The sequence below is a fragment of the Rhyacophila brunnea genome, unplaced genomic scaffold (assembly GCF_057557595.1).
Source record: "Rhyacophila brunnea isolate RB1 unplaced genomic scaffold, BYU_Rbru_1.0 scaffold_13, whole genome shotgun sequence".
NCBI classification, from domain to species: domain Eukaryota; kingdom Metazoa; phylum Arthropoda; class Insecta; order Trichoptera; family Rhyacophilidae; genus Rhyacophila; species Rhyacophila brunnea.
This window is the reverse complement of record NW_028232785.1, coordinates 5,876,648-5,904,169: the sequence shown is the minus strand read 5'-3', so window position 1 is coordinate 5,904,169 and position 27,522 is coordinate 5,876,648. Positions and strand designations below refer to the sequence as shown.

General features: G+C 34.6%; 3 protein-coding genes and 1 long non-coding RNA gene across 4 annotated transcripts in view; 2 read left to right on the top strand and 2 right to left on the bottom strand.

The window, feature by feature from the left end:
* Nucleotides 1-27,522, bottom strand: part of LOC147076245 (RNA polymerase-associated protein CTR9 homolog) — a 578,712-nt gene that overhangs the window by 283,351 nt on the left and 267,839 nt on the right. The gene's annotated exons all lie outside the window — the stretch shown is intronic.
* Nucleotides 712-2,702, bottom strand: LOC147076259 (uncharacterized). The gene is made up of 2 exons (XM_085940362.1): nt 2,540-2,702; nt 712-882 (listed from the first exon to the last, which is right to left on the bottom strand). The coding sequence occupies exons 1-2, from the start codon at nt 2,684-2,686 to the stop codon at nt 712-714; spliced, it is 318 nt and encodes a 105-aa protein (XP_085796488.1). The 5' UTR covers nt 2,687-2,702.
* LOC147076258 (uncharacterized) lies at nt 5,662-12,879 on the top strand. Its single transcript, XR_015069574.1, has 3 exons — nt 5,662-5,878; nt 7,813-7,968; nt 10,312-12,879. It is a non-coding gene; the product is annotated as an uncharacterized LOC147076258 (long non-coding RNA).
* On the top strand, nt 15,360-21,494 carry LOC147076257 (uncharacterized). The gene is made up of 5 exons (XM_085940360.1): nt 15,360-15,663; nt 18,054-18,206; nt 19,641-19,787; nt 20,187-20,600; nt 21,465-21,494. Exons 1-5 carry the CDS (start codon nt 15,514-15,516, stop codon nt 21,492-21,494), a joined length of 894 nt encoding a protein of 297 aa, XP_085796486.1. The 5' UTR covers nt 15,360-15,513.

Below are 27,522 nucleotides of genomic sequence, written 5' to 3'. Positions count from 1 at the left end.
CAAATGTGTTAATCTTGCCCATTTTTTAAATAATAAAATGCCTAATTGTCAAATTTGGTATCACAGAGATTATCAATATAATTTTTTATCGTAAATATTTCACTATAATAATGTCGATATAAATTATACTGATGGTTTTATAAATGCGTTAAAAAATTATTAAACGTAAAAAATCTTAACACCACTGCACATTTATGTACTGAAATATGACTATATTCTAAAACATTAGAGCGAGAAGTTTAAAAGAATACTATTTTATGTAATAAAAATACTTTATGCAGTCATCAAATGTTTAAAATAAATATAAAGGATAATAAGGCTTCAAAATTATATAAATAGATTATCTACAACGTTTAAGGAATGCTTTGAAAATAGAAAAAAAATCTCCATTTTGACCCACGCTGAGCACGTCTGCCCTTAATAGGTAAAAATCCAGATACTTTTGAAGCTACTTGTGTTTAATAGTCCAAATAGATGTCTTATCCTAAGATATGGGTATCTTTACAGAGGAGTTTGTATGTATATTGAGTTTGTAGTTTGTAACAGATTTATTTTTAAGAGAAATAGATGTTAGTTACTTGCATCTGTTAGGGCCATACTCTAGTGCAAGCACACATTCAAAAATAACATGTGAATTTTAAAGCGGTAGGTATGTACCCGCATGATTAGCCGACGAGGTAACCGGTCGACCATCGTTGACGTCTATAAGGTCTATAGGACTATAAGTACCTGTTCTGTTGGCTTGTATTCCGAATATGAGCAACCGGGTTCCGGATGTTCATATTTGATTTGGCTCAAAGTGTCATCACCAGATTCCTCCTTGAAATCGACAAGTTGAGAATCAGGCTCAAGTTTTATATTAGCAGGTGTCATTTCAATGTTCTGAAAAAACGTTATATTATAATATTGTTTTATTATAAAATAGAAACATATTATTTATATACATTTATTCAGAGTTCACAGAGATTTATCAAGAATAAAATAGAATACTAACGATATTAACTGAATTAAAAACCAACCAACATCATACAGAAAACACATACAGATGATTTTGGGCACTATTTATAACAGCCAACCTTCACCCTTCGCCACTGGTGGAAATATACAAATAAATGAACATAATACAATATTTTGTACCTTCGGAACAATTGCCTACAACAAAATAGGAGCATAAATGTTCATAGCGGTAAAATAGGACACATTACCCATTATTCGATAACAATGAAAAAAAATACCGGACACTGACATTGACCTTAAGAGCATACATAAGTGAAACGGCAAATAATTTTCAACAATAGGTGGGACAAAATTTCCTACTCGTCGCTAATCGGAGAGCGGCAGTCGAGATGTGAGCACTTCAATTCGTTTTGTGATGGCGTCGGAGGAATATATTCTTATATCGTGTAAAGATGACAAAAAACGTTACTCGTGTACTCGAAAAAGAAAACATGTCAATGAATATATTATTATTATTACCAATATAACATTAAATGGACGCATGTAAAATTTTTATGAAAAAATATATTTCGTTCGGCATGTGTCATTAGCACAATCCGCGCGTCGCATAGTCACGATCTTTTTAGACCATGCCTCAGCTGAAGTATAGCCTTAAAAAAGAGGATTAGTCCGGGTAAAAAAGGACATCCGGGAACCCTAAACATATTATTATGGAACATTGGTAATGGTGACGCAGATGACCAAAAGAGCTTTTATAACTCTTTTTTAGACCATACTCAACCTACCTTAATGTGTGATGATAATGTATCAAAATGTATTAAAATATCATACTTTAAATTAAAAATAATTATTGCATCATAAAGCATCTCCGATGACAGAAAAAGAAATTTAATATACCTAATTGTCTACATGGGATAAACTGTTTCCGCTAATAAAATGATAATTCATGGCCGATTATTTAACGTTCTTCTCGAGTTGGGTCTGCCTGCAGATTAAATCGAATGTACCAACCAGGGAACTCATAAATAATGGAAACTGAAATACATAACGGGTAAGGCGATAGCAGGTAACCGACTCGAATAAGAATGAATCCGGGTTTAACTTATACACGTGTCAAGAATACATTTTACGTCGAATACTGAAGACTGCTCTCGGTTTATGCATTTACGCTCATTTAATGTTGGTGTATTACACACACTATTGCACGTGCATAATGCGTGCTTCATTTTCGTAGGACAATCACACATTCAAAACCCTGCATCAAGATGCGGCGTATTGAATATAGCCTATCGGTATTATATTTATTATCTGTTCTGTGGTACCGACTATCGTTGAAAGTGACGCAACAAAATGGCAACAAATAATAAATAGTTGTTAAAAATGTCAGCTAATACAATATGTCAATCGAAAAACCTTCCAGGAGAACCTTTCAAAACAGTCCACGTGGTAAGATTATAGGGTGATAGAGAACAATGACATGTATATTATGTACCTAATAATAATTGCCATCATTACAAAAGCATAGGGATTCCAAATTACTAAAATATAACACAAAATAAGTAAATATATTTTTAAAACTAACCTCAAAAGTGCAATTGACATTGTCAGCCTTTTCTTGCTTAATATTTGTGTCGCCGTCACAGCTGTTTTGGTTTAAAATTGGGACATCGAACCAGTGTTGGCCTTCTGCATCAGCTTGTAATTCTTCTATTTCGCGTTTGATATCCATTTTAGCTGCCTATTAAAAAAAGTGTCACACAGTCGTGGCAAAATAAATCGATAAGGTAGGTAGGTACCAGTATAATTGTACACTCGTAGCCCATAGACTAAAATTTTTCGAATTGATGTTTCATAAAACTAATATTAACATAATTACTTATTGGCATTAACGCGTCAATTACATTGACCTACCTACTTTATGAGCTGTCTGTTGGCGAATTTAAAAGCGGGAGATTCAGCTACTGCGAATGTGATGATGACACACAAAACTTTCCATTCGCTGAGAACCCAGCAAGCTGGCGACTATTTTGACAGAACGTAGCTCGTTTTTTACCGGGAGGTCGCTACCACGCTCTACTGCGCAGACGCAATAGGTCCACACGCCAGCGTGTAGCGTGTAAAGTTGACCGGCTTTCAACTTTTCTTTATTGTCTTTTCTTTATTTCTTTAATTATGAAGTAGGTACCTATCTATTAGTTCTGCTTCTTTTAATATAATTTATACCTAATCGGTTTCCGTTCGATTCAAACTGACATTGTCAACTTGTAGAGAATAGGTAGGTACTTACCTAATACTTACATATCATCATCATCAGCCGGGGTCAATACACTGCTGGATGAAGGCCTCCCCAAGCTTTTTCCAATTCTCTCGATCCTGTGTCATTCGCTGCCACGTATTTCCGCCGAACTTTACCAGTTCGGCAATCCAGCGGCTTTTAGGGCGACCTTGTGACCGTTCGTGCCCCTTGGGTACCACTGGATGACGGCATTTATCCAGCGGCCGTCCTTTCGGCGATGTGCCCCGCCCATCTCCATTTCAGCTGTTTGGCAACGTCTATTAATACTTAAGTACCTACCTATAAACAGAATAAAATGTCTTAATTGACAATTATTATTATTATATGTACCTACCTACAGTCTGTATTCTATAAACTGGCGTGTGTACACGTTACACGAAAAGCAATGTGCCATCGCGTTAAATTGTTGCAACTTTATAATTGGCGGCAATGAAATGGATGCTGAAGCGGGGGGGGGAAACCGGCACGCCAGCTTGTAGAAGACAGCCTCTATGTACCAAATTCTTAATTTGAAAATGTCAGCTTGTAGGTAGCTATCTACCTACTTATATTTCCATATATTTTTTATTACCTGGTTGAGCCATTTATATTCCCATTCCATTCCTTATCTCCTCACCCACCTCCTAATCCCCAGTGTTATTGTCATCAGACAATGAATGAGCAATCATTATGGGTCATGGGAGCCCGTGTTGCAAAAAGACAGGCAGTTACATCTTGATAGCGGGCATGAGCTGGCCTCTAATAGCTTTCGCCTCTTAAGTAAAAATACAGACGCATTCAGAATCAATCAACATCGTTCATACACCCTCACATAAATAATCCATTAAACTGTCACAAAGTACGTGAGTGTACGAAACGGGTGACCCTAAAACAATAATACCGCACGAGTAAAAGTTGAAACCAGACCACGGAGCCATCAAATATCATCACAAAAGTTAGTGTCTGGCATTCTTGTTCATCACCCCCTTTCCCTATATCCGAACTCCTCATCATCCCTTAAAATAATTACAGTCCACTTGAAAAGCTCAAGTATTAGGTACCTATGATTTCTTTATAAATTATTAATTGTCGAACTTAGAATGAGGTTGGTAGCTGGTGGGTAGTAATTTTTTGAAATCCACCATATCATTACACTTTGCTCCAAATGCTCCAAACAGTTTTATCTAAACAATAATGCAAGGTACCTATGTTATTTTATATAGAACAATATGTAAAAACAAGACCATATTATTTCTTATTCCAATATTTAACCATTTCCTATTAACTGATTTGAGTTTAATTTTTCCAAATATTGTGTTTTTTGCAAAGAGATTGGACGCGGGTTGCGATTTTATTGCAATCAGATGAATGGAATAGGAACGCATACGAATAGAAGAAGAAAATGGTTGTACTAATTCAGAAACCTTTACAGCTGGTGTTACCACAACAACTGACGAAGGTTTCATCGCAATCGGATGAATGGTATAGGAACCACACGAATAAAAGAAGATGTTATAATGAAGAAGCAGATGGTTTTTCTAATTCAGAACCTTCGCAGGTGTGCTTACCACTAACCAAAATTTCATCACAATCGGATGAGTGGTATATGATATTTTTATATATAAGATATAGCCTATACTCTTTGCGCAAGTGCAAGCAATAAGTTGACAAAGTTTTATCGCAATCGGATGAACGGTATGGCAGCGGATAAAATACGAACAAACAAACCAACAAAAAAATATTGATTTTTATATAGTAGATAATAACAATTATTTTAACGAAGCGAAAAGAACAGTCTTATTAATCTCTTTGGTTTTTTGTGTTATTAAAAATAACATACTTACTTACTTCCATTTGCATTATTCTTTCTTACCCTGAATCCTAATAAAGTTTTAATTGTGGGAAGTTTTTATAATGAAACTACGTTTATCATAATTTGGTTGTAAGCTGAAGTGTCGATAAAAAAATACTCAGTGGGTCGTTTTTATGTCCGAGTATGGCCCATTTGCAGCAAAGTGTACCTAATTTCAGAGAGGTAAAACTTTGTCTCACAAAATGAGTACGCACCAGTGTTGCCATATTTTTCTATGCTGATTATAGTACAAAGGCGTACAAATTATAGTATTTCTGAAAAATATATAGTAGGTACATGAACATTTTTCGTCTTGAATCCTTTAAAATTATAGTATTTTGGTATATTTGGCGTAAAATTATAGTATTTTACATTTTTCCCGAAATCAAAATTATAGTATTAGTATTTGTGTGCTACTTATGTGGGAGGAGTCCGATCTCTTTGCTTTGCTCCCTTCCATCGTCAGTCAAGTCTTATTCAAAATGATTTTCGTACTATAATTATTATTAACATAATTTAATTCAGTGACAATAAGATGGCAGCACTGAATATGCAGATGTTTTGTTCAAGAAAAATTGTTGTCTATGGTCACGGCTGTCAATGTAATTATTTTGGCTCGCTACTTCGTGTTGATTTAAATACGTAAAATGGATGTAAAGCGAGAACCAGATGATTTCGAAGACGATGCAGAAGAGCAACAATGGTTTGATGTGCCAATATTGCATGCAAACAGCCTGGACTCCAATTTGTATGTAAAACAAGAGAACATCGGCCATGCCAGTTGCAGTTTTGAGGTTAGTCTTTAAAAACAATTATTAATCAACTATAAGATGTCTTCACAAACGATTCATATCAAGGGCTAAAGAAATCATTTTTTTCTTACAATAATTTTATAAGATTAGCCTTGCAATAAATTATCGTTTATAAAAAATATCGTTGTCGCAGTTTGATCAAAATTGAACATCCACAAAAAACACTATAGGCACAGAAGCGGTTTGTAATTGTACCATGATATGGTATTATATTATGATGTTAGGAAGTGGCGAAGGGTGGAGGTGGGCTGTTAAGATTCGACATAAACTGTGCACATTAAACTTTTTGTTTTCTTTGCACTAAGACTTCAAATTACAGACGGTGTTGGTTAGTTTTTAAAAAGCAATTAATCCTTGCCTAATACCTTAATATTTTTGGTATAATATGGTTAATGCGACAAAAATAGTACCTGAACTCTTTTTCATTCATACTTATTTGTTTTTGTTGGATTAAAAATACTTCATTACAATATATTGACTTTGGAAAGGTAAAAGGGCATAATCCACACAATTTTACAGGAGGCACAAAACCGTTTTTGTTAGGTTTGGTTTTCGGTCAAAAATAAAATACAATAATTACAAGATAAAAAAGACTTTTTATATACAACGTTTTTAAATTTTCTTTTGAATCATATAAACTTGATTTGACTAGCTTAAACGATCAACAAAGTTTGTACTTGATTGAAATAATACTGTTATGTCATTTTAACATTCATATTGATTTCCATAGTAACGCACGTATATATTAATAATTTAGTTGCTAGGACCCCAGACCCATAGCAACCAATAATAGTGGATTGGATTACGGATTTCTTCCCAAAAAACTTTTCATACAAAACATAATTAACTGAAAATGAATTCGATTCTACTTAAAGATGGCTAAAAGTACGAGTAACAAGTACATTGGCATCGTGTTCTGATATATTCTAAAAGTTTCAAATGTCTAGCTAGTCGGGAAGTTAGTTATAGTTAGTTATATTAGACATTACCTCGAAGTACCTACATGATAATTATTAATACGATTTTTACATCCCTTATCTGATATTAATAATTATTGAGTTAGGAAATTAAAAAAAAACTAACAAAAATTATAGTAAAGTCGTTTTTCCTACGTCACTTGCTTCTTTTTTTAAAATTGCTAGCAAAATTTAAATAATAAATCGGCATCTGCAGCTGAAATTATTTGGATACAACGTATATTAGTAATGTACAACGTTATTATGCAATAAAACCTCTATTTAAAAACTGAGGGTTACGCTCTCTACGCTTATTCATTAGGACGATACATCAGTGGAACGGCAAATAATTTTCAACTATAGGCGCGACAAAATTTTGGACTCGCTGGCATTCGGAGAGAGAACGTCGAGCTGGGACACGCTAATTTGTTTCGTGATGGCGACGGGAATATTCATTCTTAAATCGTGTAAAGATGACTAAAAACGTTACCCATTTACTTGAAAAAGAAAACATGTCAATGAATATATTATTATTGTTACTAAGAGAACAATAAACAGAACATTAAATGGACGCATGTTGGATTTATATGACAAATTATATTTCGTTTGGCATGCGTCATTTGCACCCGCGACCCGCAATCCGCGCATCGCATAGCCACGATCTTTTTAGACCGTGCCTCAACTGAGGTATCCAGCCTATAAATCAAAAAAAAATCTTCAATTTTTGATTAAGTACTATATTATTATGGTTTAGTTTCCGCACTGTTTAATTGAATTTTAAAAACAAACCAACACTATCTGCAAATTGTAGTCTTAGGTCAATGAAAACAAATACGTATGGCCGACAATGTTTTATAAATGCACTATTTATGTCGAATCCTAACAGCCTACCTCAACCTGATATTAGGTCATTAAAAATGTGATTAATAATTAAATTTATAAAATGTGTATTTTTTTAAGGTCCCTGAAATAAGTCTTGTAAATGTAAAGCCTGAGATTATTGATTCCCAACCAGTTCATGTAAAGGAAGAATTTGATGAAAATAAGTTTCACCAAATAAAGTATGAAACTTCGCAACCTGGCTGCTCATACACAGAATGCCGGCCAGTTAATCAGGTAGAAACATTTTAGTATATTTTATATTATCTATAAATAATACCACCATATGGAACGATCGGGGAATTTCGATTGCCACAAAAATGATCCTTGTGCAAACATTAGTGTTCTCAATATTTCTATACGGAGTCGAGTCGTGGACCCTGAAGGCAAGATAACGGTAGGCAATTGATGCCTTTGAGATGTGGTGTTGGCGCCGAATGTTTCGCATTTCTTGGACGGAGCACAGGACGAACCAGTCAATCATCCAGAGACTGAAGATAAAGGATCGGCTCTCGACGATATGTCAGAAGAATTCTGCAGTTTTTTGGACATATTGTCAGGCGCGGACCGGACAACCTGGAGACACTGGTAGTTTTGGGTAGCCTCCAGGGAAGGCGAAGCAGAGGAAGAGCGTCTGCGCGATGGAGCGACCAAGTGAAAGAGCTGACTGGGGCACCATCCATTCTGCCCTGAGAGAAGCGGAAGACCGAGAAGGATGGAAAGTCTTGGTCGCTCAAAGGATGGCGAAATTTAAATGTGGTCACGATCCTCAGCCATGAGTGCACGACCAAGAAGAAGAGAAATAATATATATTATTAGCGCAAGCATCAAGGCTCGAAATGGACAGTGGGGCACCGGACCGCCGTTCCGATTTATAAAATCCTCAAGATTATCTCTGTCTTGTGGAAATATTCATTTCACCGCCTGGGTTAGACACAATGACATTATTATTTGACAACTCACTCAATACAGTAGCTAGCAAGTAAATTCGCTCATAGCGATATTCGCACATGTATAGGTAGACGTCACGCAATTTCCAGTATGCGATACCACGTATCGGGAATTTATAGCAATATCACCTTTATTGTAATGGCGTTAGAACAGTGTTTCTAGTGTCAATGTTCATTTGAGCGAACCCGTTCGAACCGAACCATTCGGCAGAGCCGACAAAAAGCATCGGGAATTTATAGCAATATCACCTTTATTCTAATGGCGTTAGAACAGATTATGCCATTCGGCAGACCCGATATAAAAGTGAGTGTCATTTTTTCCAGATGCTTCGTCCATATTAATGTTAAATATAACATAATACAAAATCGAACACATTTATTTTTTATAAAATACACACATAATTCGATAACTAGTGTCCAACAAGATGTTCTTGGCTACGTGTTAAAACTGTGAACTAACAAGCTCCTCTCATTTTTAACCGCACTTCGATTGAAGCGCCTTCCGGTTAGCGACGAGTTGTCCACGTGTTAAAACTGTAAACTTAGAAGCTCTTCCTACTTGTCACCGCACTAGCGACCTCCGGTTTTTACCTAGATCTTGTTTTCAGACTGTATTTTAATATTCTCGTACAGTTATAGAGCTCTCCGGTTCGTAATTTTTTCCATTTCGGACGCTGTCAAGCATATTTTATATTATTGTAGGTAAATACCAATAATTCTCAACCTTGTGTACCAACCATAAAGTTATTATGTATGGTTTGATGGCATAATTTTAGATATTTTATAGATAAACGATTATTTTTTTTACTATTATGTACTATGGCTTGGATTAGGCAAAGTTTAATTGAATTTTTAAAACTAACAAATTACTATCTACACATTGGAGTCTAAATTCAATGAAAACAAATACATACGTACATAATTTTGAAAACATTTCTTAGAAAATATATTATTATCTATAGAAAAAATCTTTTTTGTAAACAAATACGACACCCAACATGAAGCGAACCTGCATCTCTCGGGTTTCGCGCCCATGCACATATACCACTGTCCTATAGGGATCTTACTTGATTGCGACAAATTTTAACTAATGGCTCTGAATACCCTCTGAAGCGGTTTCCAAATTGAGTTAATATTGGCGATCGGCTTTTGCATTTTGAATCAAAGTAGGTATTACTTTAATTACTAACCGACGTCACGAGGCGGCCTTCGTGGTGCAGTGGGTAAGGCGCTGGCCTTCCATCTGAGAGTTCTGGGTTTGATTCCCGGTCATGACAAAAACATTTATGTGTTTTTCTCAAAGCCTGGGTGTTTGTGATTGTTCAAAATTACTAACAACCACCTTGTACGAAAAAGCAAAGACATGGTTATTAATAATTCTAAAAAAAAAACCGACGTCACGAATCACTCCAAGATTTTTTGTTGGAACTTAAGTACTTGAAGTTGCTAAACTTTTAATTTTTTTTATTCGTTGATGCAGTGTCAATTCCTGGAGGGTGTCGTATTTTCTGACTTTTTTTTTTAGTTTGACTGACAAATTATAGTGTGCATTACTTATGTCGGATCATAACACCCCACCTCCACCCTTCGTAACTGCATCATAAACTAAATCATTGATTGCTTTGTTTAGATTCTCACAAGTACTGTTATGGCGAAACTTGGAAACCACAGAGTGGAAAATCTACCAGAGACTTGCGGTGACATGCTGATTGATGAAAGTGACATTAAAAAAGAAGTCAAAGCAAATAGAGCATTCACACGTGTCCACAGCACATATCGCACTCATGAACGCAATGACATTTCTTCTAACGCAGCAAATTCTGAATTATTGGTAGGTGTTATAAAGTTAGAAAAAATCTTATTTCATGTATCAAATTTTGTGTGCTCCACTTGTTACGATTTTTTTTCATCAAAGGACTTATTAAAACTACACAAAGTTTTGCATACAAGGACGGAAAGTAAATTCTCAAGCATTAATAATTATGGTAAGATGAAAACCCATAAATCCAGTCATTCGGTTGAATACCCATTCAAATGCCTTGAATGTAATTACACATGCAAACGCTCTAACCAAATGAAACGGCATAAGATGACTCATGATGGTGAAGTGCCATTTAAATGTGATGAATGTAGTTACTCCTGTATATGGCCTAACGCAATGAAAAGGCACAAAATGATTCATTCTAGTGAAAAACCATTTAAATGTAGCGAATGTGATTATACTTGCATACAATCTGGTCAAATTAAATCACATAAAATGACACATTCCGGTGAGAAACCATTTAAATGTGTCAATTGCAACTTCTCATGTATCACATCCGCTGGAATGAAAAGACACAACATGATTCATTCTGGTGAAAAATTATTTGAATGTGATCAATGTAAATTCTCATGTTTGCGATTGGGTAATATGAAAAGACACAAAATGACTCATTCCGGCGAAAAGCCATTTAAATGTGATGACTGCAATTACTCTTGTATACAATCTAGTCATATGAAATTACACAAAATGTCTCATTCTGGTGAAAAACTGTTTGAATGTGATAGTTGTAATTTCTCTTGTATTACTTCTGCTGTCATGAAAAGGCACAAAATGACGCATTCTGGTGAAAAACCATTTCAATGTGATCAGTGTAACTACTCGTGTATAACATCTAGTGCGATAAGATTGCACAAAATGACTCATTCTGGTGAAAAGCCATTCAAATGTGACAGTTGTGACTACTCGTGTATAACATCTAGTAAAATGAGATTACATAAAATTACTCATTCCGGTGAAAGGCCAATTAAATGCGATAGTTGTGATTACTCCTGTATACAATCCAAAAGCCTTAAATTACACAAAACGGTTCATTCTGATATAAAGCCATTTTAACAATTGTGCAATGTGATTATTCGTTCAAAATGACTTGTTTTGTGTAAAAGGCAATTTCAGTGAATTCAATGTGGTTACACAAGTCCACAATTATAAAAATCATAAAATAAGCAAAATGACGTATTCTAGTAAAAACCTATTTAAAGATGGCACAGTCATTTAATTTGTTGTATAACATAATTATTTCACAATACAATTACCCAAAATTACTTATTCTGTTTTTTTTAAATAGTGTTATTAGCTAGCTTTTGTATTTTTCAACAATAATTTATTTAAGTGTGACAAAATAAATAAAACATTTTGTTTTAAATCGCATTAACTCATTTTCTAAACAACTCTTTTTACATGAGATTACAATCAACGCGATGTTATCAAAAATAATTACAAAATAAAAAGAACTTGTTATATACCTACAACGTTTTTAAATTTTCTGTTGAATCATAGAAACTTGACTTGACTAGATTAAACGATCAAAAATCTTATATGTACTTAAATAATACTGAAATGTCATTTTGGCATTCATATTGATTTCCATAGTAACGCTCGTATATATTAATAATTTATTTGCTAGGACCCCAGACCCATAGAAACCAATAATAGTGGATTGGATTACGGATTTCTTCCGAAATAATTTTTCATACAAAAAGAATTAACTGAAAATGAATTCAATTCAACTTAAAGATGGCTAAAAGTATTAAAATAATCCATTGGGATCGTGTTTTGATATATTCTAAAAGTTTAAAATGTCTAGCTAGTCGGGAAGTTAGTGGAAAATCGATTGTGAGATTTGTACCGGATAAACAACCACCGGACAAATAAGAATACGACCTAATAAAAACGTTGTAATAATAATTATACGGTGGCGCCTTTCAAAACCATTGAACGTATTTAGTGATATCTTTTCCCGGAATTTTCATAGGGGCTACTACTATTACTTCACCCTGTCAAGCACAAGTTCGCGCCGAATCTTAGGGGTACACAAATACTCGAATTACTAAACTGACATGGCAGCCCTCGGTGATTAAGGTGACGAAGAGACGCTTCACGTGGCTAGGATGTGTTCCGGATGCCGCCAGAGATTGCACAAATACCCTTGTAGCACAGCCTTAAGGGCTCCCTCACCGTGGCTGACCCTCTCTCTCCCTTTAGCGGAGCTACAAAATAAAGGACATTATTAGTAAAAATCTATTAACTTTTATTGCTTCTATCTGCGATGTAGGGCAAGTCGTGTAGGTACCTTTGGAAATTTTATTTTTCTTCTTACCTACTTGCTGTAATCAAATGTTTATGAAGTTTATATGTTATTTAATAAATACTTCATTCTACTCTTTAGTAACATCATTTTTCCTGAGAAGAAGAAATTTTTCCCTTGATACCTATAATTTATTTATTCATGTACCATTGGAAACCAGTTGATGTATGTACCTTTGGAAACGTTAATTAAAAACAAATTAAAGGTGGTAATACAACAAAAAAATAAAATAAAACTACTCTGTATTATTAACAGTTATACATTGGTACAGTTTAAATGGGTACCTAATTAAACTGTTTATTAATATTTGGCCGGGTCTTGTTTAGGGACGAGAGCGCTGTTGTAGATGAAAGTCGAGGATTGAAAGTTGCTCGGTTGAATGGAGGAGAGAGTTTTTATTGCAGCGTAAGCAGTCGGTACAAGAGTTCTGTTACTGGTCCGAGGGTCGGTGGAAGTGGTGCTGTAGGCCCGGGAACGGTGAAAAAATACTTCAGGGTGAGATGTGACGAGAGATTATGCTAGTCTGAGACTCAGTGGAGCTGAAGAGTTGCTGGACGGAGCGATTACTGATCGGATATTAAGATTGATACTACGAACAATCCAACAAATATGACCGTCTATTTATGTAGGTAGGTGGATACATAATATTCGGTAAAATGCGAGTCATTGTTGCTGACGTTTGTAATTGGGAAATCTGCATAATTGCAACTTCGAGCGTTTCCATCGAAGAATTTCACACGTGTAGAAAATGCTGAATGAATTGCTAATTCTTACGTCGTAGAACTAATGCTTACAAGGCCTGATGTCTTCGACCGCTACAAATATATCATAGGTAGGTACATTTATAATGTAAACCTGAGTATATAGATGTGTCGTGACTCGTAGGCAAAAAATACAATTATCAGTATTGTATATAAATGTTTTTTACAGTTAACATGTTATTCGCGTATTTTAATATTGCTACCTACGTGAACTGTTGATGTACCTATAATAATATTATGAACGAATTCATTTAGGCTAATTCTGTTTTATAAGAATTTAGATATAGATTATACATACATAAATCTTCTCGAAGCGGTACAAAAGCGATTTCGTAAGCACGTCAAGTTTAAAGCTTACTGATATGATTTAACTAAATCTAATTCAACCACTGCAACTTTTATGGTACCATCTTTGGAAAGTCGACGTTCTATATCTGAATAATACCTATTTTCTTTTAAAAATTATCAATGGTTTTGTTGACTCGCCAAACCTACTCGAATGGGTGGGTTTCCATTGTCCATCAAGATTTACGCGAAACCAAACATTGTACCATATCAGTCGTAGGGGTTCTAATTATGCACAAATCTCTTTTATTCGGCGCTCTTGTTTAAATTATAATATGTATTTCTCCACCGTTGATCCTTTTAATAATTTACCTAATTTAATTTTGTATTCATCATCATCATCATCATCATCATCATCATCAGCCTGAATCTATCCACTGCTGGATGAAGGCCTCTTCAAGTTGCTTCCACTTCTCTCGGTCCTGTGAATTGCGTTGCCACGTACTTCCGCAGAACTTTATCATTTCATCGATCCAGCGGCCTCTAGGTCTACCTTGTGGACGTTTTGTACTTCTTGGATACCACTGGATGACTAGATTTGTCCAACGATTGTCTCTTCTTCGAGCTATGTGTCCAGCCCATCTCCATTTAAGGCTTTTAATAAACTCTATTACATCGCAAACCCTTGTCTGCTTCCTTATCCACTCATTCCTCTTTTTGTCCTTTCGCGTTATGCCCAGCATGCACCTCTCCATACCACGTTGTGCTACTCTAAGTTTCTGGATCTCTCTTTTACTTAGGGTCCATGTTTCTCACGCATTTGTATTAATAGATATAATTTATGTACATTTATATTTTTTTTATGTTACTATTTTTTGCTTATATAATTTTTTAATTATTCTTCCTCATTTTTCTCACGTAATTTTCTTATGTAATTTCTTAATATTTATGTAATTCTTACTCTCTATCTTGTTAGGCTTAACTATATTATAATGTATACATGGAAACTTTGCTGGTTGCAATAACTTTTCATTATTATGTTTTGAAAAAAATTGTAACCAATATGTTACTGTTTGTTTCCTTAATAAATAGAAAAAAAAATAAGAAATAATTTAGTTTTTTGGCGAGCCTGAAAATGTACTATTCTCATTACAATGGTACTATTATCATTACAATACAATGGCCTCCTCATTATATACGAGCGTGACACCGGTGTCCCGTCTGAAACGGGCCTTAGTGTCTATATCATATCTATGCCATTCCGACATAATATAATATTATTATACATACATATTGTATGACAGCTATGACATCGTATTTACACTCTGTGACACCCTGTGACACATGACGCCAACAAAAGAAACGGGTTTTTCGGCATTTATAAGACCGATCGTCATATAGTCTATTTGAGCCATTATAAAACAATTATTTATGTTTGCATAAGTATTAAAATAATAAGGGAAATATTTTTCAATAGGTAGCAATACTTTTTTCAATTGTTGTCTATGGCAAATAGCTCATTTACGATTAATGGCTGCCGTGCGTCTCGTAATTCATCGCAAGTCGTCATAAATTAACAATAAATTCATATATATCATGGTAGGTAGTTTAATATAAAATATGTTATCACAATAATTGTCGCTATAATATTTGCACAAGATGGATGTTAAACGTGAAACAGATAGCGGCGAATCTGGTGTGGAAACGGGGCAATTGTTTGATATAAACAAGGCTAGAGCAAACGTCATGGACGTCGATACTAATTTTATAAAACAAGAAAACACTGACGATATAGGAGGCTCTTCTGAGGTTAGTATTTCGCCCCGTAAAGCGTATATTATGACATTGAGCTACCTTACAAGCTGCTTGTTAGCTAATTTTAAAGCGGGCAAGTTAGCTACTGCGATTGTAATGATGATAAACAAAATTTTCCACTCGCTCAGAAACCAACAAGCTAACGAGTTGAAACCGTCATTTTCGGTAGGTATTATTTTGACAGGACGTATTGAGTAGATCGTTTTTTTACCTAGAGATCGCTACCATCGCTCTACTGCCCACACGCCAGCGTGCAAAGTTGACCGGCTTTCAACTTTTCTTTTACAATCTGCTTGTTAGCTTGTTAGATGATGACACTGGGCGAGTTTACAAACAGATTGTAAATTCGCCAACAAGCAGCTCTTAGAGTAGCTCAATGTCATTGAGGCATAAGCGTATATGAACAGATTTGTTATATGAATAAACAGAACGGTGACAAAACAGAAAACTGATATACGTATGACATGTCAGGAAAAATACATATATAACATTTAATAATATTGAAATTGTCGTATCTCCATATTATGTTATGTTGTATAGATTTTTAAGAACACGGGTTTTCAATACGCGTAAAAATATAAAATATGTAATTACTGCGTTCTTAAACCAGTTTCAGACGGGACAGCGGTGTAGAGCTCGTATTAATATACGAGGCATTTGTATTCGAATAAAGGGACCTTTGTATTGTGTTTATGAACGGCCCAGAGCATTGCCGACTGAAGCGGAAAGCCGATACATTTCACGACTGGTCCTACCTTTCAGCCCCTCCCATTCTCTATGGATGACCTGTCATTGTATATATCGTCTCTGTTCTGGCAGAACACACTAACTGGAGAATACTAGTTTTGAGTAATTTGGCTTTAAAGTTGTTAAAATGTTTGATATGGTCTATCATGTGAGTTTATTAAGTAATCGTAAAAAGGATGACTTTTAAATAAAGACATAATTCATTAAGAAGGTTTCCAGATGGTAACGTTTGAAATAAGGAACATTTTGGTATAACTAACTCAATATGTCATTTTTTTCGAATTAGTGTCTTCTGCCAGAACAATGACGATATTGTGCTCAAACTTTCGCGTCTGTCGTGTTCACTTGTCGGAGTATTCTTAGTTTCAGATTTCTTTCAGATTATTTTAACGTATCTTGGAGACCTTGAAGATCATCTGATTTAGTGACGATCAACGTAAGTAAACTTCTTGTGTGTATAATAATATCATAATACACTAGGATGTTTATCAATGTGACATATAATACCAAACTCTGCTTGCAAGTTTTTTTTATCAATAAATAGTATGGCAGTGGACCACTCGTTGATTGTGCAAAAAGTTATGCTCATGCTTTATAATCTAAAGATGGCGCTGCCCGGTCGTGCTCGGACACTTTTCCGTCGGCCGCTACATTCTCAAATCGTTTAACATTTGTTTTTATTACTGCAGCCAGTTTTATGTTCTAATTTATAACGCGAAATTATGCGTTGACTCAATAATACTGAGGCGTTCATATACATAATACAAAGGCCTCCTATATTATGTACGAGCGCGACACCGGTGTCCCATCTGAAATGGGCCTTAATGGGTTTCGGTAGACGTATAGCGAACATCGTTCAAGAAGCTTAGACTATGATAAGAATGTTAGGTACTATTGAGGTTAGTTTTGCTATAGCGTTTTGTATTTTATTTACTGCAGTTTTTATGATATTGTAATCTATTATATTGTTATATTACGAGCATTTATAATATGAAGCGTCTACAAATCAATATTTCCGGGAAACAACGTTTTTATGTTTCTAGCTTTAATTATTTGTATTATGTGAGATTTTTTTTCGTTGTATTCTATGTCGAAATTAGAACCAAATGGCAATTTGTTTCAGCCGATAAACTCTTAAATGTAATAAATATAGGCAAAATAAAATTGGACTTAGCGCTACTTGTACTTCACTTTTTAATTTATCCCGCATAAGGCACATAATTTCCGTGGCACTGTCATAAGTTCACCAGATGCTACAGCATGGGAGACGCCCTTTTCAATATTGAACGTTCCCTTATTGGTTGACATAAATACGCGCGAAATCAACCAATTTTTAAATAATATGAAAAACGGACTTGGCGCTTTTTGTAATAAATCGAGTCTTAAAATATTTTTTTTCGTAGGGTTATGTCGCGTTTTGGAATTAATAGATCAATACATATTGTGTAAAATTATACAAAAAATACGTGCGTGTTTTTTCTCGATTTTGACCGAATGTGGACTTGTCGCTTTTTGGAATTAGACGCCTCATATATTATATTATGTGATATATCACGTTTCGTAACCAATTCAACAACTATTCATTATTGTATACCTCTTGATGGTGTGATTGCATTGTATCATGTTATTATTTGCAGTACCCTGTAACAGGCCTCACTGATATTAAACCTGAGTTTAAACTTCTCCAAATTGACGTCAAGCGAGAGTTTACTCAAGACAGTAAGCAACCATTCTACGCTGAAGATCCACAACCAGGATGCTCATATTCAGATTTCAGACCAGTTCATCAGGTACGTTTAATAATAATTGTATACTTGTATAGTGATATTCTTCTTCTTCGATGGCGCTACAGCTCAAGTCGAGCCCTGTTTTCCTCATCCGCCGTCCTCCAGCCAAAAAGGTCCTCCGCACGTCTTTTCCAGTTCCTGATTTTTAGCAGCTGGTTGGCATATTTTGAAATGTTATCACCCCATCGTGTGCGTGGCTTTCCTACTGGCCTTTACCCCCAGGGTTTCCTTCGAGAATCTTCTTCGGTATCTGTGACTCATTATAGCAAACTCGCTAAGGTGCTGACCCGAGTTGGCAATGGTTGACATATTGCCCACTGAAGAAGGAAGCCGATACATTACACGACTGATCCTACTTTTCGCCCCTTCCGTTGTCTATGGATGACCTGTCATTGTCAATAGAGTGCTCATACTGACGCGTCTGTCGGGTACACTTGTCGGAGTATTCTTAGTTTCAGATTTCTTTCATATTATTTTAACGTATCTTGGAGACCTTGGAGTTCATCTGATTTAGTGGTTATGTGTTATTATTAATTGAAAGTAACGATCAAAGTAAGTAAACTTCTTCTGTGTATAATAATATCTTAATACACTAGGACGTTTGTCAATGTGACAGTCGATTCTAAACGACAATAACTAATAATATATTTATACTCTTCAGTCATTATAGGATACCAAACTATGCTTGCAAGTACGTTATTAATTAATAGTATGGCAGTGGACCACTCGTTGCTTGTGCAAAAAGTTATGCTCAGGCTTTATTAATCTAAAGATGGCGGTGGTTGACCACAATAATAAATAATATCCATTTTTTACTTACTCAGTCATCCATTGACGTAAACGCCAGGTAATAGCTGACTCGATTATTTCAATAAAATAATATTATTTTGATTTTATATGATACTGCTAGTAGGCGTAAGCTAGGATTTCTTGCCTCACGTAGTTACGTACCTAAGTATTAGTTAATACTACACTTTTTGTCCATGAAAACCTTTTTTAAACTTTTTGTTTCAATAATTTTCTAACTGTACCCAGGCAATCACTTAAGGCTATACTTCAGTTGAGGCATGGTCTAAAGAGATCGTAGCTAGGCGATGCGCCGATTGTGCAAATGACGCGTGCCGAACGACATATAATTTGTCATAAAAATCCAACATGCGTCCATTTAATGTTATGTTTATTATTATATTACTAACAATAATAGTATATTCATTGACATGTTTTCTTCTTAAAGTACATACGTAAAGGTTTTAAGTCATCTTTACACGATTTAAGAATATTTTCATCGGACGCCATGACAAAACAAATGGACGTGCGGACACCTTTCTGTCTATCTCCGATTGGCGACTATTGAGACATTTTTTCGCACCTACTGTTAAAAATTATTTACCGTTTCACTGAAGTACGCTCTTAATATTGTTGTGTTGTTATTTTTAGAACCCAGCAACTGGTATGACGAAACATGAGATTGATATTAAAGAATTTTACAACAAAGATGAGTTTATTGAAGAACCGTTGCGCAAATCCGTTGATGAAAATTATCAAACAGATCGTTTTCAACCAGATTACACGCCCATAGTTCAGGTAGGTACTTTGGTTATATTAGGTGTTCGACTAATATCTCATTAGTTAACCCCATTAATTATTTTTCTTAGAATTGACGATTTACACCTCTTGAGTGTATTGTTATTAATAAGATAGGGTTTTTACTAATGAGGTTTTTTACTGACACTTCGACTAGATAGGTAGGTAACGGAGTTTTTACCTACTTTATTGAATTGATTTACTATATAAGGTAGACTTAAGAGTGTTCGTTGTCAGTGTGTGTTTGCCTTTGGTGAGTGTACACGACGCCTGAAGATGCCGAAAGGCGAAACCCGGGTCGAGAGAAACGACTTAAATGGAATAGTACAGAGCTTGAATCCATTAGATTTTTTTTTGTATACTATTTAATAGAATTAAACAACCATTATCTTTTTGTAGAGTTATACTCAGCGATGGCTTGCAGGCCGTGATCATAAATGTGAAAGTCCATTAGCCGCTGTGGGTTTGGATACATTTATTAAAGATGGCCACCTCAGCAAACACTTAGAAACTGCATCCGAAGAAATCCAAGATCGGCTATTACAGAATCCAGAGATAACCGTACACGAAAATAGTATCAAACAAGAATTGAAGATACCGTGCATGGCGAAGGTCGTTCGATTAAAGCTAAGAAGAATAATGCTTTTTCCACGCAACTTTATTTGTAGTATTTGTTACTTAGTATTGGGATCCTCTAGTGCACTTAAAAGTCATTTAATTTTATGCGTGAAATCAAAAAATATTACAATTGAATCCGCGGACTTAGAAAAAGATGGAAAAAAACGATCTGATAAAAAAATATTTACATGTGATGTATGCTCATATAAATTCCCGTATCTCGCTGATCTAAAAAGACATAAAATGACACATACAGGAGAAAAACCATATCAATGTAATATTTGCTTAATTAAATTCACACAACTCGCTTATCTTAAAAGACATGAAATGATACATTCTGGAGAAAAACCGTACCAATGCGATCTGTGCTTAGTCAAATTTTCGCGACTTGATAATCTTAGAGTACATAAAAGAATTCATACTGAGGAAAAACCATATCAATGCGCTCTTTGCTCGTTTAAATGCGCAAATACAAGCAATCTCACTAAGCATAATATGATACATACTGGCGAAAAACCACATGAATGCGATATTTGCTCATTTAAATCTTCGCACTCTCGGGATCTAAAAATTCATAAAATGTCACATACTGGTGAAAAACCATATCAATGTGATTTGTGTCCGTATAAATGCTCAAATTCCAGCAGTCTCAGAAAGCATAAAATGACACATTCTCAAGAAAAACCGTATCATTGCAATATGTGCTCTAATACATTCTCACAAATCGCTTATCTCAGAAGACATATACTGACACATTCTGAAGAAAAACAATATCAATGCGGAATTTGCTCATTTCAATCTTCGCATTCTCGGAATCTAAGAATTCATAATATGATACATACTGGGGAAAAGCCATATCAATGCGATATATGCGTATATAAATGCTCAACTATGGGCAATCTCAGAAAACATAAGATTGTACATACTGGTGAAAAACCATATGAATGCGATATATGCGAGTATAAATGCTCTATTGTTGGCAATCTGAAAAAGCATAAAATGAAACACGAGAAAATAACATGAAGGTAATGTGTAATGTGTGTAAATCTGTATTTATAGGGGTGTTTGGTGTTCTTACCCCCGTTTTAGACGGAACACCGGTGTCGCGCTCGTATATAATAAGGAGGCCTTTGTATTCGAAAAAAGAGGCCTTTGTATTATGTTTATGAAAGAGCTAATGAGTCTACACGTTTCCGGTACACTTTTCCGTCGGCCGCTACATTCTTAAGCCGCCGATCTAATCTAATTCAGTTTATAACGCGAAATTATGCGTTTACTCATTAGCTCTAAGGCGTTCATAAACATAATACAAAGGCCTCCTATATTATATACGAGCGCGACACCGGTGTCTCGTCTGAAACGGGCCTTAACCCCGTTAATGTATTATACGGTTGCGTTTAGATGTGTGATGTGATATTATATGGGTCTCTATTAGAGAAACACGCGTGGGTATTTATATCGTTTTGTATATAGCATAATTTTACATTGGATAACACTAAAGTATATTAACCTATGATATACTTGTTAGGTTTATAATGATACTTTTAACATGATATTTTAGGAAATGCCGAGTGCTTTAGAACCGCTATATATTGAAGGTCTAGACAATTTACATTATCGTCTCGTTACTGTATATGCTTTAAAAATGAGCATAGGCAATAACATGTCAATTGTAGTGTTGGGAAAAACCATATTCAGTACAAGCAAGACAACAAGCAAGATGTTCGTGTTTGTGATCATCATACATCACCGAGTCTATTTTATACACAAGCCTGCTTTCTGTTCTCTACGGCAGCTAAATAGGGTAGGAAAGTATCGAATTATTAACACTTATTGTAACAATTACAACAAGTTGAACTGTCAAAACTGTTTATCTAGGTATAAAATTTATCACAGTCAATAGAGGTGCTGTTAAAAAATGGCACTTATTGTAACAATTATAACTAAATTATTGTAATTGTTACAATAAGTGTTAATAGTTTGGTACTTTTCTACGCTATTTAGCTGCCGTAGCGGACCGAAAGCTGCCTTGTGTATAGAATAGACCCGCAGTAATCTCAAAAAACATTAAATGACATTTGGGTTTGGTGGGTTTATATTACGGCATTGCTACCAGAAAGAAACTGGCTCGCAGCACATCTGGGCTGCTAATATTAATGCATAATATTATATATTATACTTACTTAGTAGTCACAATAATCAATTATGAAACAAAGCCATTGTACATGCCAATTTCAATAAAAAAGGTGATCTTAGCGAAAATTGTAATATCAATTAGGTACCCATGTAATCTAATATTGAAACGCGTACGACTTGACCCTGGACATATTTCATCCGTAGTATAAGGTGTACATAAATGAACTCACCCAGTCAAGCAAACGCAGATTAAGGGCCAACGTACTCAGCGTAGGTCAAAATGGAGCTTTTACGGTATTTTCCCATTACCATTCCCTGTGTGAATAAAACAGACGCGTCAGCATGAGCACTATATAGAACAATGACAGAGGATCCATAGACAACAACGGGACAGTCGGAAAAAGTAGGACCAGTCGTTATGAATGTATCGGTTTTCTACTTCAGTCGGCAATGATTAAGTACATGTTCAAACTCGCGCGATAACATGATCTTACTCGCTCGCTACTTCATTTAACGTTTGTCAATTTATGGCTACGGCCGTATGTTGTCGCTTAGCTACTGGGAAATACCAATAGATATGGCGTATTTCAAAAAAATACTACATTTATCTTAGGTCAAGCAAAAAAGCATAAAGCAAACATTATTCGTAGGATGTTTATCACAATTGAATGGTCAGAAACATAGCTTATAATCAGTATATTTAGAATTATCTTCAAGTGTGTTAATTTTTTTTGAATAATAAAAAGCCTAATTGTCAAATTTGGAATCAAAAAGATTATAAAATATATTTTTTTATCGTAAATATATCACTATAATATAATGTTAACATTAATTTTACTAATGGTTTTTTGAATGCGTTTAAAAAATAAAAAATCTTAACACCACTGCAAAGTTATGTACTGAAATATGACTATATTCTAAAACATTAGAGCGAGAGGTTTAAAATAATACTATATTATGCAATAAATATACTTTATGTAGTCATCAAATATTTAAAATAAATATAAAGGATAAAAAGACTTCAAAATTATATAAATAGATTATCTACAACGTTTAAGGAATGTCCAGGGTTATGCTCTGAAAATTCCATAAAAGCTCTATTTTGACCTACGCTGAGCATGCGGGCCGTTAACGACACTAGCCTGTTGTGTTTCTGAATACAAACCAAAAAAAGACAGCCTTGCTCTTTTTTCTCAGCTGTTATATAAGTGAGTTTTCGGGTATAAATTCCCACTCTCTTAACTTAACTTCGTCATTTCATAGTAAATTATAATCTACATTGCTTTTTACAAATGCGACATTATTCATCTTTTTGTAATCTGATCAATTACCTTTTTTTTTTTATTAATTTTTGTACTGTCATAACACTTGTAAATTAATGGGTGAATAAAAGAATATTTCTCAATGACACGCTATCCTATCTGTGTCCTGTCATTACAACCTCTCCTACTCACTTCTCTATTCCAATTCCCATAACCAGTGGTCGGCAAACTCATTAGTCAACAGAGCAAAATATCAACAGTTCAACGATTGAGACTTCTTTTGAGAGCCAAATTTCTTAAACTGAAATTATATTACTATGTAGTATTACCAAACGAAACCGCTAGCACGAAAACGTTTCAAATTCCAAATCAGTAATCTAACCACAAATTTAAGGACAACGTTAAATGACCAGCCCTGCAAAAGTTCGCGACCTCCCGATAAATATAAAATAAAATATACTCCTTAAACGAAATGCGCTCTGTAGGCGTGTCTTTGAACCCAGAAACAACTACCTGAACCTTATCTGGCCTTGAAGACCCCGGGTCAAAAATTACCGTTATATTTTCGAAAGTTTGTTCGGAAGACTTTCTCTTACCCCGCACCCCGAGGTGCAAAGATTCCCTTTGAAAAATGGTTTGTGAGACAGTTGCGAAGACCCCTTTGTCGCGTAAGGCGCGATGCCTCGGACAATGTACCTTCAAAATGCTAACTTCCCGCGTTTACTCCCCTACAAAGTGAAAAAAATAAAATCTCCTGCTTATTAAACGACATACATTGTCGTGTGATACCCGCTACGCAAGATCGAAATAACTGTGACGTGAAACTTAATACAAAGTGAATAGTACCGCTATATATCTAAAGTTAATCTACCCCCACCCCAAATGCCAGTGTTGCGTAAAAGCAAAAATTCCCGTTGAGTTGTTTTAAAATAATGTAATAAAATCAATGCTCTCCCAGTTATAATGACAATGTTTGTATAACCGTAAATAAACCTAGCTCTGCGCGGAGCTTTTAAATTGAAAATCTGTGTTATCAATATATCTATTTGTGCCCGTTATGTCTCTCACTCCTCAAACATTAAAAAATGCCCAGATGAAGGACTCCACAACACCCACGTGAGTTCCATAAGGTATAAGTAGGTACACTATTTATTAACTCAATAAACTTTAGTTAATGATTTATGTCTTAATTAAACTATAGGTACACTAAAGAAAACTTAATATCATATCATTCTTAATAATGATCTTATTTATTGTAAGTAAGATATCCATAAAATTAAATCACTACAATGACTGACAAACACTCAATGAGAATTATTATGGCCTTGCATCTCCTTGGAAAGTTTGGGTAAGTCAGGTTTGTATGTTGATGTTTTTCATTTTAAGTCTTATTGATGATTCCAGGTTCTCATCAATATGACGACTTCTCAATTATTTACTCTTGATTTCCTCTCTTTGAAATCCCATTACTAACCACAAAACAAGCAATAGTAACATTGTTGGAAGATTGTATTCAGTAATTAAATACAGAAATGGTTTTTTCTTGACTCTACTAAAGTTCCTCAACTGCTTTCTTACTTGCATCACCGACAGGATATTTAGTGCTAAAGGACGCGTGTTTAGTTGTACACACATTGTGTCCTTCCAAATTTGACTTATTGTTATGCACCAATTTCATATGCGACAAATAATACAGGTCGGTGGGCCATTTAAGTTTTGAAAAAACGCGAAAGTCTAGGTCCATTAGCATTGCACAAACTATATAAATTGATTTAATTAAAAGCCTATACAACATTTTAAATTAGTATAGAGATGCAATTTAAATATTAATGTTATATTTTTCCCTGTTCTAAATTGTCATAATTCTCTTTTATCACGGTTCTGTTCATCATGGAACACTATTGTATGAGTAATTAGATGCTTATAGAAATATTCACATTACTTAGGTATTGACGAAAAATTTGTTTACGTTGTACCTAGAACTTCAATATTATAATAGTTTTATAAATATTTTTTTTTCCACAATATTTATTACATTATGTCAATAACAAATAAGCTTTAAAGTAACTTAGAGGCTTGGGAAGTCGGTAAGAGAATAAAATACCCTGTTACGAGTTAAACTAGACTTAAATAGAGAATACTTACAGTAATTTATTATGAAAGAAAATTAGTCACAAAAGATGTTTAATAGATAATATTATTGCTAACATACATTATAATTTAATACGATTTTAATATATTTTACAGAAAACTATAATTCCTCAGCTACATTATGAGAAAACAAAAATACGACATTCTCCAACTTGTCATCCAAGGAAAAACGGTAAACGTAGCAGATGATGACGCCGCATTTTGTGGCTTAAAAATCTCCGTAATTGATACGAGTGCAGCTCTGCCAAATTATTCCAGGTAGCAGATTATAAGGCAGTTAATTCTCCGCTCGTGGTCAACTTAGGTAAGGGGATGATACGATCAGTAGAATAAAATAATTCAGTAACTGAATGTCCACCACATTGGAGAATAACAGGTAATTTTACATTTAAATGGCTTTACTTTATGAGTAATTTTGTGTGATCTTGTGTTCCAAAGAGTTACACTTGAAAAATTACATTGCTTATACTTAAAGAACATTTCACGAATTAAGTAAACTTGGGTGTTTTCGTGGTAGTGAAATTATTGCATACTTTGTCATGCCTTTCACTTTTAAAATGACTTTTCACTAAAACAAGTCATTTTGTGCGATTTCATGGCAAAAGATTGAAACCATTTTTATTTAATCACTTCGGTCACTTGCAGGTTTTTTATCTGAATGAATTTTGTTATGTATTTTCATATTCATAGAAACTATACATGAGAAATTACAGTGTTCACATTTAAATGGCTTATCATCAGAATGTGTCATTTTGTGTAATTTCATTTTACTTGCTGTTTTAGACGAGTGATCACAAATGTCACATGTGAACGGTTTTTCTCCAGAATGGGTCATGTTGTGCAATTTTAGTTTATCAGATCGAGAACATGCGTAATTACAAATACCACACTTGAAAGGCTTTTCGCCAGAATGGGTCATTTTATGTAATTTTATCTGATCAGATCGAGCACATGAGAAATCGCATATATCACATTTGAATGGTTTTTCGCCAGAATGTGTCATTTTATGTAATTTCAACTTATCAGATCGCGCGCACGCGAAATTGCATTCGTCACATTTAAATGGTTTTTCTCCAGAATGGGTCATTTTGTGTATTCTTAACTTATCAGATCGAACACATGCGAATTTACATTGATCGCATTGAAATGATTTTATATCACCACTACTGACTTTTATACGATTTCTTTTCTTAATCGTTTTATGAATATTAATGTCATTACTTTCATCAGTGTAACAAATTGCGTCTTGAATTGTTAACCCTGCATTATATTGCAGATCATTTTTAATATCATGTTCTTCAATCAGTATGACTTCGCAAGGCAATTGTCCCTCGGCCAACATCAATGAGGATCCGACATCCGCATCATTCGACAGTAAATTTCTCTCTGCGACAAACTAAAAAAACCGTAGAAAGAAGAATTAGGGATCATTTTATCATACTTTAAAGTACAAACAGGATTTTAGCAGGGATATTTATTACTATTTTACCTTATAACTTAAATATGGACAGCAAAAAAATCATTAGAAGAAAACATGATAATTGAAAAAAAAACGGAATTAGGATCTG

What these genes read in the sequence shown, in the direction of transcription:
- LOC147076259 (XM_085940362.1), bottom strand. Translation starts at nt 2,686, where the DNA reads ATGGATATCAAACGCGAAATAGAAGAATTACAAGCTGATGCAGAAGGC. An exon ending in ATGTCAATTGCACTTTTGAG is followed by an intron (nt 883 to 2,539) that starts GTTAGTTTTAAA and finishes ACGTTTTTTCAG; the next exon opens with AACATTGAAATGACACCTGC.
- LOC147076257 (XM_085940360.1), top strand. Translation starts at nt 15,514, where the DNA reads ATGGATGTTAAACGTGAAACAGATAGCGGCGAATCTGGTGTGGAAACG. An exon ending in ATTACACGCCCATAGTTCAG is followed by an intron (nt 19,788 to 20,186) that starts GTAGGTACTTTG and finishes ATCTTTTTGTAG; the next exon opens with AGTTATACTCAGCGATGGCT. An exon ending in AAAAAATATTTACATGTGAT is followed by an intron (nt 20,601 to 21,464) that starts GTATGCTCATAT and finishes CTGTATTTATAG; the next exon opens with GGGTGTTTGGTGTTCTTACC.